General features: G+C 51.8%; 1 protein-coding gene across 3 annotated transcripts in view; it reads left to right on the plus strand.

Moving 5' to 3' along the window:
- kif16ba (kinesin family member 16Ba) overlaps positions 1-13,070 on the plus strand; it is a 42,237-nt gene that overhangs the window by 26,911 nt on the left and 2,256 nt on the right. Inside the window, exons 14-25 of one of the 3 annotated variants that reach the window (XM_079999949.1) lie at positions 235-286; positions 495-632; positions 958-1,040; positions 3,563-3,651; positions 3,917-3,949; positions 4,265-4,318; positions 4,435-5,353; positions 6,052-6,353; positions 6,448-6,597; positions 6,669-6,774; positions 8,874-8,915; positions 9,352-9,402. In XM_079999949.1, the coding sequence (XP_079856075.1) occupies positions 235-286; positions 495-632; positions 958-1,040; positions 3,563-3,651; positions 3,917-3,949; positions 4,265-4,318; positions 4,435-5,353; positions 6,052-6,353; positions 6,448-6,597; positions 6,669-6,774; positions 8,874-8,915; positions 9,352-9,402 (2,019 nt within the window). The remainder of the gene's footprint in view (positions 1-234; positions 287-494; positions 633-957; positions 1,041-3,562; positions 3,652-3,916; positions 3,950-4,264; positions 4,319-4,434; positions 5,354-6,051; positions 6,354-6,447; positions 6,598-6,668; positions 6,775-8,873; positions 8,916-9,351; positions 9,403-13,070) is intronic. The other 2 variants (XM_079999951.1, XM_079999950.1) reach the window with 2 other exon arrangements.

The raw sequence follows: 13,070 nt of genomic DNA on the forward strand, positions 1-13,070 counted from the left end.
AGGTTGGAGGCAGGTTGGAGGCAGGGTGGAGGCAGGGTGGAGGCAGGGTGGAGGCTGATCGTCACCAACACATAGATGGATTCGGGAAGTTGTGTCTGAACATTTAGTGACAGTTGAACAGCTTGACGCGGCGCATTGTACTTACTCATGACACCGTTACTCAACAACGTAGTACTACTGCAGCAAGTTGCCTTTGGTGTTGCTGTTGAGCGCGCTCTGTCCTCTGTGTTTCAGGAGGGAAGAACCTACGTGGGCCGAGAGGACGCTGCCACAGAGCAGGACATCAGTGGGTGTTTGGAGAGTCGCGCTGGACTCAGCTTGTTGTTGTTGTTATAAGAATTGAATATTGTTATTCAAACGTCCGCACGGCTTTTCAGGTTTCAAGGGGGGGGTTGGGGGGGGGGAGCAGATGATTTTCAGATACACACGAGTACTTTGTTCAGTACTTGATATTATAATGGTTGAAGTACAACGTGCACCCGCTCCCTGTCCAGTTCTGCACGGCCTGGACCTGGAGAGCGAGCACTGCCTGTTTGAGAACCTCAGCAGCACCGTCACCCTCATCCCGCTCGGCGACGCCCAGTGCTCCGTCAACGGCGTGGCGGTGTCCGAGACGTGTCAGCTCAACCAGGGTGAGAGCGGGACCCCCCACCCCCCCGGGTGTAGCGGGGGACGCACACTGAGAATTAGGAATTGTTATCGACGCCAGCTCTTACGTTTCAAACTTATTTCCATACTTTCGACTGAAGTAGCAATACTTGTGGATACTTTTATGCAGTATTCCAAACTGCTGAGTGTTTTATCATGAAGTGAAAGAAAGATGGAGGTTGTGCTGGGGAGACGCTCCACCTGTAAGGTGTCATGCTGAAGGCCGGTCCTCCTCCAGGGCTGCGGCCGCTCCTCAGGCCCGGCAACATGAACGTAACGCTCTACTTCCTGTTTCCTGCTGCTGACCAGGTGCTGTGATCCTCCTGGGGAGGACCAACATGTTCCGCTTCAACCACCCGAAAGAAGCTGCCAAGCTGCGGGAGAAACGCAAGGTGAGACGCCCTGGACGGCCAGGGCACGGTGTTGTGGGAGGTTCTGGTGGTCCAGGCTGGCCCCTGAAGGTGGATTCTCAGGGTCCGGGTCACCTTGCTAGAGCACTTCAAAGCGGAGGGAGGGATGGATACTGTAGATCAGTGGTTCCCAACCTTTTCGGACTCGCGGCCCACTCGAAAGTCTCAAAAGCGTCGGCGGCCACATCCGACCAGAGGTCACAGGGAGACAAACAGTGCCTTGTCAGGGGACGTTGATTTGGACGGTCACATGCGTTCTCATCCGTACGGCGCGGTGGTGGCAAAACAAGGTGGATAACATCTCAGAACACACCAGGCACAGCTTGGACAGCGGTGACGGGTCGTCTTCTGTGCCCGTCCAAAATAATCCCGTTGAAAAATATCCAGCTTCCTCCAAACCTCTGTTTTCTGTTCCGTCCGTTTTGATTATCACCTCAAGTTAAAAGACGTACGGGCGCACGTCCACCGTGGTCCGGCTCCCATCAGTTCTACCAGTGATGGTGCATTTTGAGAAGGTTTTAAAGTAAAAATACCATGAAATGATTGTTTTTTTACATTTGAAAACGATTTTGTCATTAGCTTTTTAGTTATTTTTACAATTAAATCTGTGTTTTGCGCATGATTTGGCGGCACACTCGCAATACCCCTGCGGCCCGCCAGTGGGCCGTGACCCATAGGTTGGGAATCACTGCTGTAGATACTCTGTAGATCAAAACAGTCGGCAGTAAACGTTACAACCAAAGAATGAAATAGAAAAATAGAAAAGAAAATGGTAATTAAAGTGAAATATACAATAAAAACTCGTTAACGATACACAACAAAGTATTTAAATTACAGTAGAAATATAGAAATATGACAGGATAATGGAAAAAGAAACTTAATATCCTACATCCTACCTACTGCACACTACACACTACTACTACTACATACTACCTACTGCACACTACACACTACTACTACTACATACTACCTACTGCACACTACACACTACTACTACTACATACTACCTACTACTGTTCAACCAGCCAAAGAGGGCACATGTCACTCCGCTGCTCATCGAGCTCCACTGGTTACCTGTAGCCGCCCGCACATGTTGCCCCCCGGATGCTGCGCTCGTCAAATGAGCGTGGCCTGGCTCTGCCGGCCATACAGCCACGGCAATCCAGGCTATTCTCATTTGTAGTTCCACGTTGGTGGAACGAGCTGCCAAAAATGACCAGAGCGGGGACCTCCCTCTCTGTCTTTAAGAAGCACCTGAAGACCCAGCTCTTCAGTGAGTACCTCCTCTCCTAACCTACAAGTACTTAGCACCACCTTGCAGTATTTATTGTTACACTAATGTCTCTGTCGCAATGTAGCTGAATTTTATTCTCCCTTGTAAGTCGCTTTGGATAAAAGCGTCTGATAAATGACTAAATGTAAATGTACTGCACACTACACACTACTACTACATACTACCTACTGCACACTACACACTACTACTACTACATCCTACCTACTACCATGGGGATGGTAGCTCAGGAGGTAGAGCTGGTGGTGTAGTGATCCAAAGGTTGCTGGTTGGATCCCAGGCTCCTCCTGCTAGCATGCTGTAGTGTCCTTGAGCAAGACACTTAACCCTCATTGCTCTTGATGGCTGCGTCCGTCAGTGTTTGACCAATTATAAGTCGCTTTGGATAAAAGCGTCTGATCAATGACTTAAATGTAAATGTACTGCACACTACACACTACTACTACTACTACATCCTACCTACTGCACACTACTACTACATCCTACCTACTGCACACTGCACACTACTACTACATACTACCTACTGCACACTACTACTACTACATCCTACCTACTGCACACTACATACTACTACTATATCCTACCTACTGCACACTGCACACTACTACTACATACTACCTACTGCACACTACTACTACTACATACTACCTACTGCACACTACATACTACCTACTGAACACTACTACTACATACTACCTACTGCACACTACAAACTACCTACTGAACACTACTACTACATACTACCTACTGCACATTACACACTACCTATTGCACACTACTACTACTACTACATGCTACCTACTGCACACTACTACTACATACTACCTACTGCACACTACACACTACCTATTGCACACTACTACTACTACTACATGCTACCTACTGCACACTACTACTACATACTACCTACTGTACACTGCACACTACATACTACCTACTACATACTTCTACTACATACTACCTACTGCACATCACTACATACTACATATGGGTACTATTGTCCAGTGTATGCGAGTATGGGAGTCAAGTAATACAATATCGACTATTTGGTGCAAACTATGTTTTCTGACATACTAAAGACTAATTTGGTGTACTACATAGTGTGCTAGTCCTTTGTAGTTTTTCACATTAGATGTGGAATGACCCACAAAATGGCTGCCGCCCCAGTTTGTTCAGGGCTCTAACGTTCCTCTGCGGCCTGTTGTGCTTCCAGAGCGGCCTCCTCTCCACCTTCAGCCTCTCCATGAGCGACCTGTCCAAGTCCTGCGAGAACCTCTCCACCGTCATGCTCTACAACCCCGGGTGTGTGTGTGTGTGTGTGTGTGTGTGTGTGTGTGTTACTTACTTTGTTTACTTTATTTTGTTTTTATATTGTGACAGTGTTCCTAATTCATTTTTCTCAGATTATTATCTCTGTTTTTCTCCTCTGCAAACACAACCCCTCCACTTTCCGAGCTGTATTACGTCGTACGTGTTGTTCTCAATGAATATACTGAAATCAAGTAGAAAGAGGGAAGGTTAACAAGGAGGGAGCGTTAACCGTGTTGTGTCTGCGCTGTCCCGGCAGGCTCTTCGCCCAGAAGGGTCCGGTCCTCCTCAGGTAGAGCAGACCTCGAGTGTTCCGTGCCCCACTTCCTGTCCTAGTCGGTCACGTGACCAGCCCGGCTCCCAGTCTAGCGTCTGTCCCCACAGCCCTCGTCCTCTGAGTTGTTGTTGTTTGTTTGTTTGTTTGTTTGTTTCTGTTTTGTTTGTTTCTTCTTTTCGCCCGTGGCCCTGCTTGCTCGTGTTGTTGTTCTGACGCCCGATGGACTCACTTGTGACGCCAACGCTTTTTAAATCTGTTTGAGTGTTTGTGCTTGACGTTCCCCACATAGTTCTGATTTGTGTGTGTGTGTGTGTGTGTGTGTGTGTTCAGGTTGGAGTTTGAGCGACAGCAGAGGGAAGAGCTGGAGAAGCTAGAGCACAAGAGGTAAAAGAGCAGTGTCGGCCCCATGTGCCTGGAGCCCCTCGGGGCCTCGTGCTGCTGCTTCCACACCCAAGTTGGCGTCTGTGTAGTTTGCCGATTGCGCGCGTGTGTGTGCGCAGGCGGCTGATCAAAGAGATGGAGGCCAAGCAGCAGAGCGAGAGGGCAGAGCTGCAGCGACTGCAGCAGGAGGTGGAGTCGCAGCGGAAGGAGTCGGAGGAGGTGCAGCAGCGCATCCTGCGGCAGGAGGAGAGCCTGCGCCGCCGCAGTCTGGACATTGAGAGCCGGCTGCGCGACCTCCTGGCGGAGAAGCAGCGCTTCGAGGAGGAGCGCCGCGGGGAGGCGCAGGAGCTGCGGAGGCAGAGCGAGGAGGCCGCCGAGCACTCTGAGATCTACCGGCAGCTGGAGCGTCTAGAGGCGGAGCGTGAGGAGCAGGCGGAGCGGCTGGAGGTGGAACGGCGGCGGCTGGAGGAGCGGGAGCGCGAGCAGCTGAGCCTGGTGGCGCGGCTGGAGGAGGAGCTGCGGGAGCGCCACGAGGAGGCGCTGCTGAACCGGCAGGACGCCAGGCGCCTGGAGGAGGAGCGCCGGGCGCTGGCCGAGATCCGCGAGGCGCTGCTGCGCGCCAAGGAGGCGGGGGAGCGGCCAGGCGGCGGGGAGGAGGAGGTGCGGGCAGCGCAGGCCCGCTACAACCGCTTCAAGGCCTCCCGGGTGGAGGCGCTGGAGGAGCTGGAGGAGGAGCTGCAGCTGCAAAAGGAGCAGCTGGAGAGGGAGGTGGCAGAGGAGAGCAGTGCTCTGGCGCTGCTCGCCCTTGGATGCAGGGAGCGCCCCCTGCAGGAGAAGGCGGTGCAGGACGGCCAGGAGGGCAAGCTGCTCCTTCAGGCGGAGCAGCAGCTGCAGCTGAAGGAGCGGCAGCTGCGGCGCGTGGCCGCCGGGCGCCTCGCTGCGGTGGAGGAGGAGCGGCGCCGCGCTGCAGAGCTGCTGGAGCGCGGCGCCGCCGACGTCCCCGCTGCACCTCCAGCGCTGGACACCACACTGTACCAGGTACAGCCACGCCCTCCTCGCACTACGCCGCTCATTTGTCACATTGCGAGTCTCAAATGTTGAAGGGAGTTTTGTGGCGCTGCTCCCTGAAAGCCGACGAGTGGAATCATCAGTTGACTGAGACTCCTCAAGTCGAGCGGTTGTTTATTTTATTTTTTTGTCAGCCGGCGTCCATTACAGCAACAGGATAAAACAGATTGCATCTCACAAAATATACAGGGATAACATTTCAATGAGGAATTATAAATTAGGGGAATCGTAAATATATTTCTGTATGTGTGAATTGTCCGCGTCCAAAAACGGGCACGAACAAGGCTCTCCGTGAGCCCTGATCTTGTCGACTCGTTAAGATTGTTCTCTGTGCATGGCGCATGGAGAGGGGGCCATCGGGGACAGGAGTGAGGAGACGTAAAATAAAATAACCTTCATCTGAAATAAACACACTGTTTTGGCGCTGATCGCAGGAACCCATCACTAGCGCGCACCGTCAGAACCGTCGGAGAGGGAGACAGGTGTGCAGAATGGGTCCCAGTGGCACCAAAGAGTCATATAGTAATATTTGCATTGAACGGCCGAAGCCGAATCGACTGGCTAAACTCAGTCGGGTACAGCCCGAGAGCTCTGCGGCAACCAACAGCCGATGCACGGTCACCCACTCGTAAACCGCTTTGTCTCAAAGTCGGCTTCTTTGCCCGCAGGTGGAGAAGGAGCTGGAGGAGCGGGAGGAGCGGCTGCAGCTGCACGGCCGCGGCGCACAGCAGCTGCAGCAGCTGCAGGAGACGTACGAGTTCACGGCCAATGTGGCGCGGCAGGAGGAGAAGGTGCGGCGCAAGGAGAAGGAGATCCTGCAGTCCAAGGAGCAGCAGCAGCGGGAGGCCATGGAGCAGGCGGTGGCCCGGCTGGAGCGGAGGCACTCGGCCCTGCGACGCGGCGTCTCGGCGGAGACGCCGGCCGACGAGCAGCGCCGGAAGAACTGCGACGTTGAGCGGGACCGGGAGAGGTCAGGAGGGTGGAGGGAGCGGGGGGCTGCTCAACTACATACTGAAGCATGACGGGTCTGGCCTGCGACATGAATATGAATGTCCCTCCGTCAGGGTGGAGAGAGAGATCCAGCAGCTCAGGCAGCGTCTCAGCGAGGGTGAAGTCCGCTCTCGAGCTCACTCCGTCAGCACCGAGGAGAGGAGCAGCCCCCCCATCAGCCCCATCCAGGGCCTGAGCGCCGTGCTGCCCCTCTTCGACGACAGGTTGTGTGTGTGTGTGTGTGTGTGTGTCCTCACTGCGAGTCCAGAGATTGATGTGAGTTGTGTTGTTCCAGGATCAACGCCTACATCGAGGAGGAGGTGCAGAGGAGGCTGAGGAAGCTGAACCTCCTGAACGGAGGAGCCAACATGGAGATGTCGCTCTCATCCGACTCCCTGAAGGTAAAACTCACTGGAGTCACTGTAGTGACTGTAATGACTAGAGGTCATTAGAGGTCATTAGCAGTCACTAAGCACTATAGGTCACTAGAGGTCACTATAGTCACTGTGTAAGTATTATAGGTCATGCGAGGTCACAATAGTGACTAGAGGTCATATTAGTACTATAGGTCACTATATCATTATAGGTCACTAAAGGTCAGTAAAATCAATGTTGTGACTAGAGGTCACTAGAAGTAGAGGTCAATCACTATGTAATCACTAGTTACTGTAGTCAGCAGAGGTCATTAGAGGTCACTGTAATAACTATAAGTCACGATAGTTACTGTAATGACTAGAGGTCACGAGAGGTCACTGTAGTGACTAGATATCACTGTTAGCACTATAGGTCACGGGTGGTCACCATAGTCACTGTAATGACTAGAGGTCACTGTAGTGACTAGAGGTCATTAGAAGTCACTATAGCCACTGTAGTGACACAAGGTCATTCGAGGTCACTGTAAGCATTATAGGTCATGAGAGGTCACAATAGTCACCCTAGTGACTAGAGGTCTATAGGTCATGAGAGGTCACTATATCATTATAGGTCACTAGAGTTCAGAAAAGTCACTGTTGTATCTAGAGGTCACTAGAACTAGAGGTCACTGTAGTTACTGTAGTGACTAGAGGTCATTAGAGATCACTATAGTCACTGTAATGACTAGAGGTCACTAGTACTATAGGTCACTAGAGGTCACTGTAGTCACTAGAGGTCAGTATTGGTCACTATACCATCAGATCACTTTGTCTTTACATTCTAGATTCACTGATAATGTGAAAATTGGCTTGGTGTGATGTGTGGAAGGTTTAGCGTATGTAGCTGTTAGCTTGAATTGATCCTTCCCCCATAGAGCATCGATGGCAAACCCAAACAAATAACCCCTGAATGAGGTGTGCTAACAGGCCCCGGCAGAGGATGCTTCAGTGTTTTTCGGTGCAAGGCCTGGTTGAAAAGTTGTTTCCATCACTTCACTCGTAGCTGTTGGTCAGTGCTGCAGCCTCAGGCCGATGCTTTCAAAGCAGGAAACTCACTTCACAGCCCTGCTGGCTCCGTCATACTGAACCAAGGAGATGGACGCAAACTGTGCATTTCATCTCATTTTTCTGGTTTTTATTGACTCTTTTGGCTCCATCTGTGAATGGAAGCAGGATGAACGAGGAAAAACAAAAAAAGACAGGAATTAAGAGACTAGAAACAGGAAGCTCCTACTGACAGCCTCCTGTCGCCAACCTCACGCTCGGGATGTACTGTTACAATAACAAAAAGGCGTTTTAAACTAAATGTGATATTACTGTTATTCAATACATGTTGAAAGATTCACTAATACACGTGACTGTAATGTTAGTTCCCTGTTTTATGTTGTTTTTTTTTAGTTTTTTACCTTTTTAAATCTAGAATTACTTTGCTCTTCCACTCCCGTCACATCCCAACCCAAACGCACCCTGACCGCACCAAAACACTGGGATTGGCTGAGAGCAGCTCCCAGCATGCAGCGGTGCGGCAGCCACTCGCCAGTTAGTGTCTGCTTCCGAGCGCCAGCATCCCCTGGCCACGCCCACGAGACCAATAATGGACGCAATTTGATTTGTCTTTGTTGTTATGGAGATAAACAATGAAATCACGTCGTATATTTTTGCCGAGGCGGTGACGAGGATCAAGGATTCCCTCGTCAGGTTCCTTCAGGGATGTGGGCAGGGGGGGGCTCTATGTACAGTATGTTGCCATGGCGACGGATAATCAGGTTGCAAACGTCCATACGAGCTGTACTTTGAGTGTTGGGTGGACGGATCGTCGCTCCGTGTGATCAACCTGTTTTTGGTTTTGTGTGCGGTCAAACCGCTGCCGCTCCCCAGTTACACCTTGTGTTTGTTTTCACTTCTGAACATAATTATTATTATTTTTATATATATATATATTTTTTTTTTTAATTATTAATCTTATTATTATTTATTTTCTTATTATTATTTGTATTATTATTTGTATTATTATTATTATTATTATTATGAATATTATTCTCCGGCTCCACGCTCACGTCCTGATCCTTAGTGTTTCCCCCCCGCAGGAGGAGGGCCACCTTAGCGACTGTAGTTGTGTTAGAGACGAGGTAAGCCAGGTGGGCGCGGCCCCTGGGGCTCCACCGGGTCTGGGACCGGTCTGGGTGGAGGAGCTCCGTCGCGCCTCCACCCACCGCCTTCGTTCTGGGGTTTTTCCCCCCTCTTCCTGGTTTCCTCTCTCTGCCCCTCCATCCGACCGCTCCTCGTTTGCCGCCCGGTCACTGTGGTCCTTCTTTTTCTGAGTTGTTTGGTGTGAAAAGCTGGTCGTCATCCGTCGGTGGTGTTGATTCTTTTCTTTTTCTTTTCTCTATGACTCTACAAATGCCAAGGAGGAGGCTGATGGGGTTTAACGGTCATTTCGGTTTCCCTCCGGCCTCCGACACGCTCTGCTTCAATGCCGGTGGAGTTGGGCGTGGACACGCTCCTGGGCTTCTCTGAGGGTTGAATGTGTATTTCACTGCTGACGTTGAGTTTGACGTTCCTCAGGATGAAGACACGCAGCAGGATGACAGCAGCCCGGAGACTCTCCAGTCCGAGGTAAGGCTGTTTTCTGTCCCCGCTCCAGATTGAAAGCCGCCGCCGTTCGCCGCCTGAGCATCATCGGTGCTTTTTTTTTTTTTTTTTTTTAATCAAGGAGATATTTTTCACTTCTTTTCAAAAACAGTGCGTGCCAATGGGGCCTCAAATTCACCACGTAATTGCAACCGCTTTGGAACCTTGGACTTTGGAACCTTTCACCTCTTGATTATTAAAGCGACACGTACGTTTAATTGGGCGTCATCTGGTGCCTGTCCCTCCATATCAGCTGGCTGTCACCTGGAGGTTCTGCATTCTCTTCCGTTGGGAGTCAAAAAGAGATTCTGGCTAAAATATGAAGCCGCTTGGACACTGGCGTGGTCGTCCACCAAGCAAAGGACTCCGCGCTGCAAGGCGGCATTGTCATCAGTTATTGATGAGAGGGGTTGTTTCCCCCTGCACTGAAGTAGCTTTGTTTACCACTTTGCTTTGGAGCAATAACAGTGTTTTACCGGTAGCGTCGCTCGGAGCGGTGGAGGTTTCTCAGGCGGCCGAGCTGGGAAGTAGGATCCTCCGTCGGATTTAAATGCCTAACAACGCCCAAACGCTTACAAGGTTTTTAGCCCGAGGTCTGAGACCCGGTTTGAGGGGAAAACAAGGAAGTGAGTGGAGAGCAGAGCCAGGGGCGAGCGGCAGAGGGCGAGCTGACGTGGAGCTGAGCGACACTGCGTCAGGTGCCACCTTAAAGGGTTGTCAAGGCGTCAGCCGCCAGGGGAGGGATTAGGAGGCTCCTGGCCGAGGAGTACAGGAACAGATCTGAGCTGCGCTGATCCGTCACGCGACGTGTTGAGATGGAGAACGAGCGACGCTCACAACACCGGGTTTGTGTATTTGGCAAAGCTTGGATCGATCGGACGCTGCTGTGCCTCAACTACTGTAGATACAAATACTCCTTTGAAGGAATTTGAAAATCCTTCCCGTTTCTAAATAAGTGTTCATGTACTACATGAAGTACCACTTCTTAAACCATTCACCTGCGATTTCAATTCACATTCCTTAGTTTTATATTTGTGAACTTAATCAGTAGCTGCAAAAACTTTGTGTTGTTTGTTTTACTCTACTTTTGGATCCAGCCGGGCGGGGCTTGCTTTTTCAACGCTCAAGCCAGGAAGTCTTAAAAAAAAAAAAAGAGCAAAGTAAAAGTACTAATGTGGTAGACTCCGCCCACCTGGAACCCGAAGAAGGGTTTAACAAAGACAGGAAAATTGTCCAACCTTTGTCGCTCATTTGAAAATGAACTCCTCGATGTCTCTCGACCTTTTTTCCCCTAATTTGCACGTAAATCCTTTTGCACCATTTGCACTCAGTAATTTCAGTGATTTCTACACCTGGTGATGGAGGATCCTAATTAATGCTGGGGTGGAGCATTGGACTATCATTCACCCACCCCCATCCTTGTGCTCGCAGAAAGCCTCTGGGTGGTGGCCCAGTGTCCTGTACCAATCAGAGGAAGCAGGGGGGCGGAGCCTCTTTCGGATGTTTGGACGAGCAAAAACGAAAGAATTTGCTGATGTCTTCCCGCATGAAGAGAAGCTGAGCACAGGTGGAGGTGCAACTCAAGGGTGGAGAGAAGATGTGAAGACTCACCCAGGAAAGAGTTCACCGGAGGAGTTTGACAGCGGTGAAGTCGGACCTCTCACTGGCACCGACGTCAATGACAACGTCCGTGGCGGAAGTCAAGCGGATCTCAATCGAAATAACAAAGCTGAAAAACAGCCCGACCAGGAAGCCAGGGGCCAAACATGTGGCCCTGGGACGTTGCACCAGGAGGACGTTTCCAGCAGCCAAACCTTGACGTCCCAGCTGTCCGTCAGTGGCCACGCAGGTCCCAATGAGTCTCTAAAAAGTCTCCGGCCAGTCTGTCCAGATAGTGATGCGGCGTCGGCCACAGCGCAGGGCAGACAGGGAATCGTACTCAGGTATTTTACTGGAAAACTGAGTGAGGTGTACGAAGGAGCTGGCCGACGGCTGCAGGACACACGGGACATCCTCCAGAAAGCCACCTTAGCCGACCTGAAGATCACCGTGTCGCAGTACGTCACCGTGCTGTCCCAACAGCTTCCTCTATTTCAACAAATGCGTCTCAGACCCCCGAAGTACACCTCCGTCGGTGAAAACCCAGAAAGCTTAGTTGCTCCGTCTCAGGAGGGGCCCCCGGCCCCTGAGAATGGGATCGCGTCGGCGCTGTACGGTGCCTCGGGATGGCCCGAGGGCTCCGTGTCGTCTTCTAGACACATGAAGCCTGAGACGTTCTGTCAGAGGCTGGTGCAGCTTCCGGCCACCCTCTCTCAGCTGCACTCCCGCTCGTCCGAGGAGATCCGGGGCGTCATGGAGACGCTGGTCCCTGAGACACAAGGGAACAAGCTACTGAGCTGCTACTGGCTCAAGTCCGCCAACTGTAAGCATCCCAGCCCGCAACCCGGATGCCTGCTTCTGTTTGAAAGGGAGTTGTTTGTGATCTCCACGGCTGTGGATTTAGACGGCGGCAAGCAAAACCTGGCGGTATCCCATCATTTCTGCCTCTCTGAGATCAGGGAGATCCAGGTGAACTTGGCCGGGCAACATGTCAGACTCCTCGGCTGCAGCGAAAGCTCCATCTTGGCCGTCTTCACCTACAGCAAAGCGCTGACCCAGGAGCTCTGCAAAGCCCTTCTGAAGGCCCTCCTTCCGGAACAGGACTTTGTACGTTCTCTGGAGCATCCGCTGCTGCACGAGGATCTCACAGCTCTGTCTCTGGACTGGACGGCCCACGTTCCAGACCTCAACTTGGGTCACGGTCTCCGGCTCACCTCGCGATTCAAGAGGGTCCTCGCAGACTTGCTGTACGTTGTGCACGGCAACATGGAGGGCCCCGGAAGACCCTCGCTAGCTAACATTTTGCCTCTCCTCTATACGAGCGTCATGGTGGAGAAATCCCCCGGAGTCCATCAAGACAGCATATTCCAGTTCCTCCTGACGGACACTCACCTGGGTCTCCTGAAGGAGGACGGCGTGTTCCACCCTCTGCCGCGGGGCTCCGGCCTGGTTCCCGTTCAACCCCACTTTCAGGGGGTGGAGCTACGCCGGCGCTCAGATGTGCGATGCGTGCTGGTCAAACAGAGGCGGAGCTGCTTGGTGGTGGAGGTGGTCTTCACAGCACCTGGCCGCCGGGCTGGAAAGAGCACGGAGCCCAGGCGAGCTTCAGTCCAGCTTCCTTCGGGGTCTCGTTCCCAACGGAGCAGCGAGTCCTGGAGGCTGATGTTTGGCTGCACCTCAGAGGCTCTGGTCCTGATGCACCACCTCTGTCCCTGAGACCTGCCCAGTCCTCCGCCGCCTCACTGCGTGTTACTCCTCCTCCTTCCTCTGCGTCCCTTCCTTGGCAACACTTCCTTGGCAACACATCCTTGGCAACACATCCTTGGCGACACCGTAGTCACATTTTTCATGGATGCCAAAGGCGTGCCTTTTCTCCGGTGTCGTCTTTCTTATCTTTATTCTGTGGTCGTGCAGGGAAAGGTTTTGCGGCGTCGTGTCAAAGCCTGCGAGTCGTCATTTAGAAACAAAGCAAAGTCAGTGCTCGTCACTTTTACTCTTTTCCCTTTTAATGACTGATGCTGACGTCTGGAGTCATTTTTTGGGAACTTTGTCGA

This window comes from Zeus faber (assembly GCF_960531495.2).
Source record: "Zeus faber genome assembly, chromosome: 4".
NCBI lineage: Eukaryota > Metazoa > Chordata > Actinopteri > Zeiformes > Zeidae > Zeus > Zeus faber.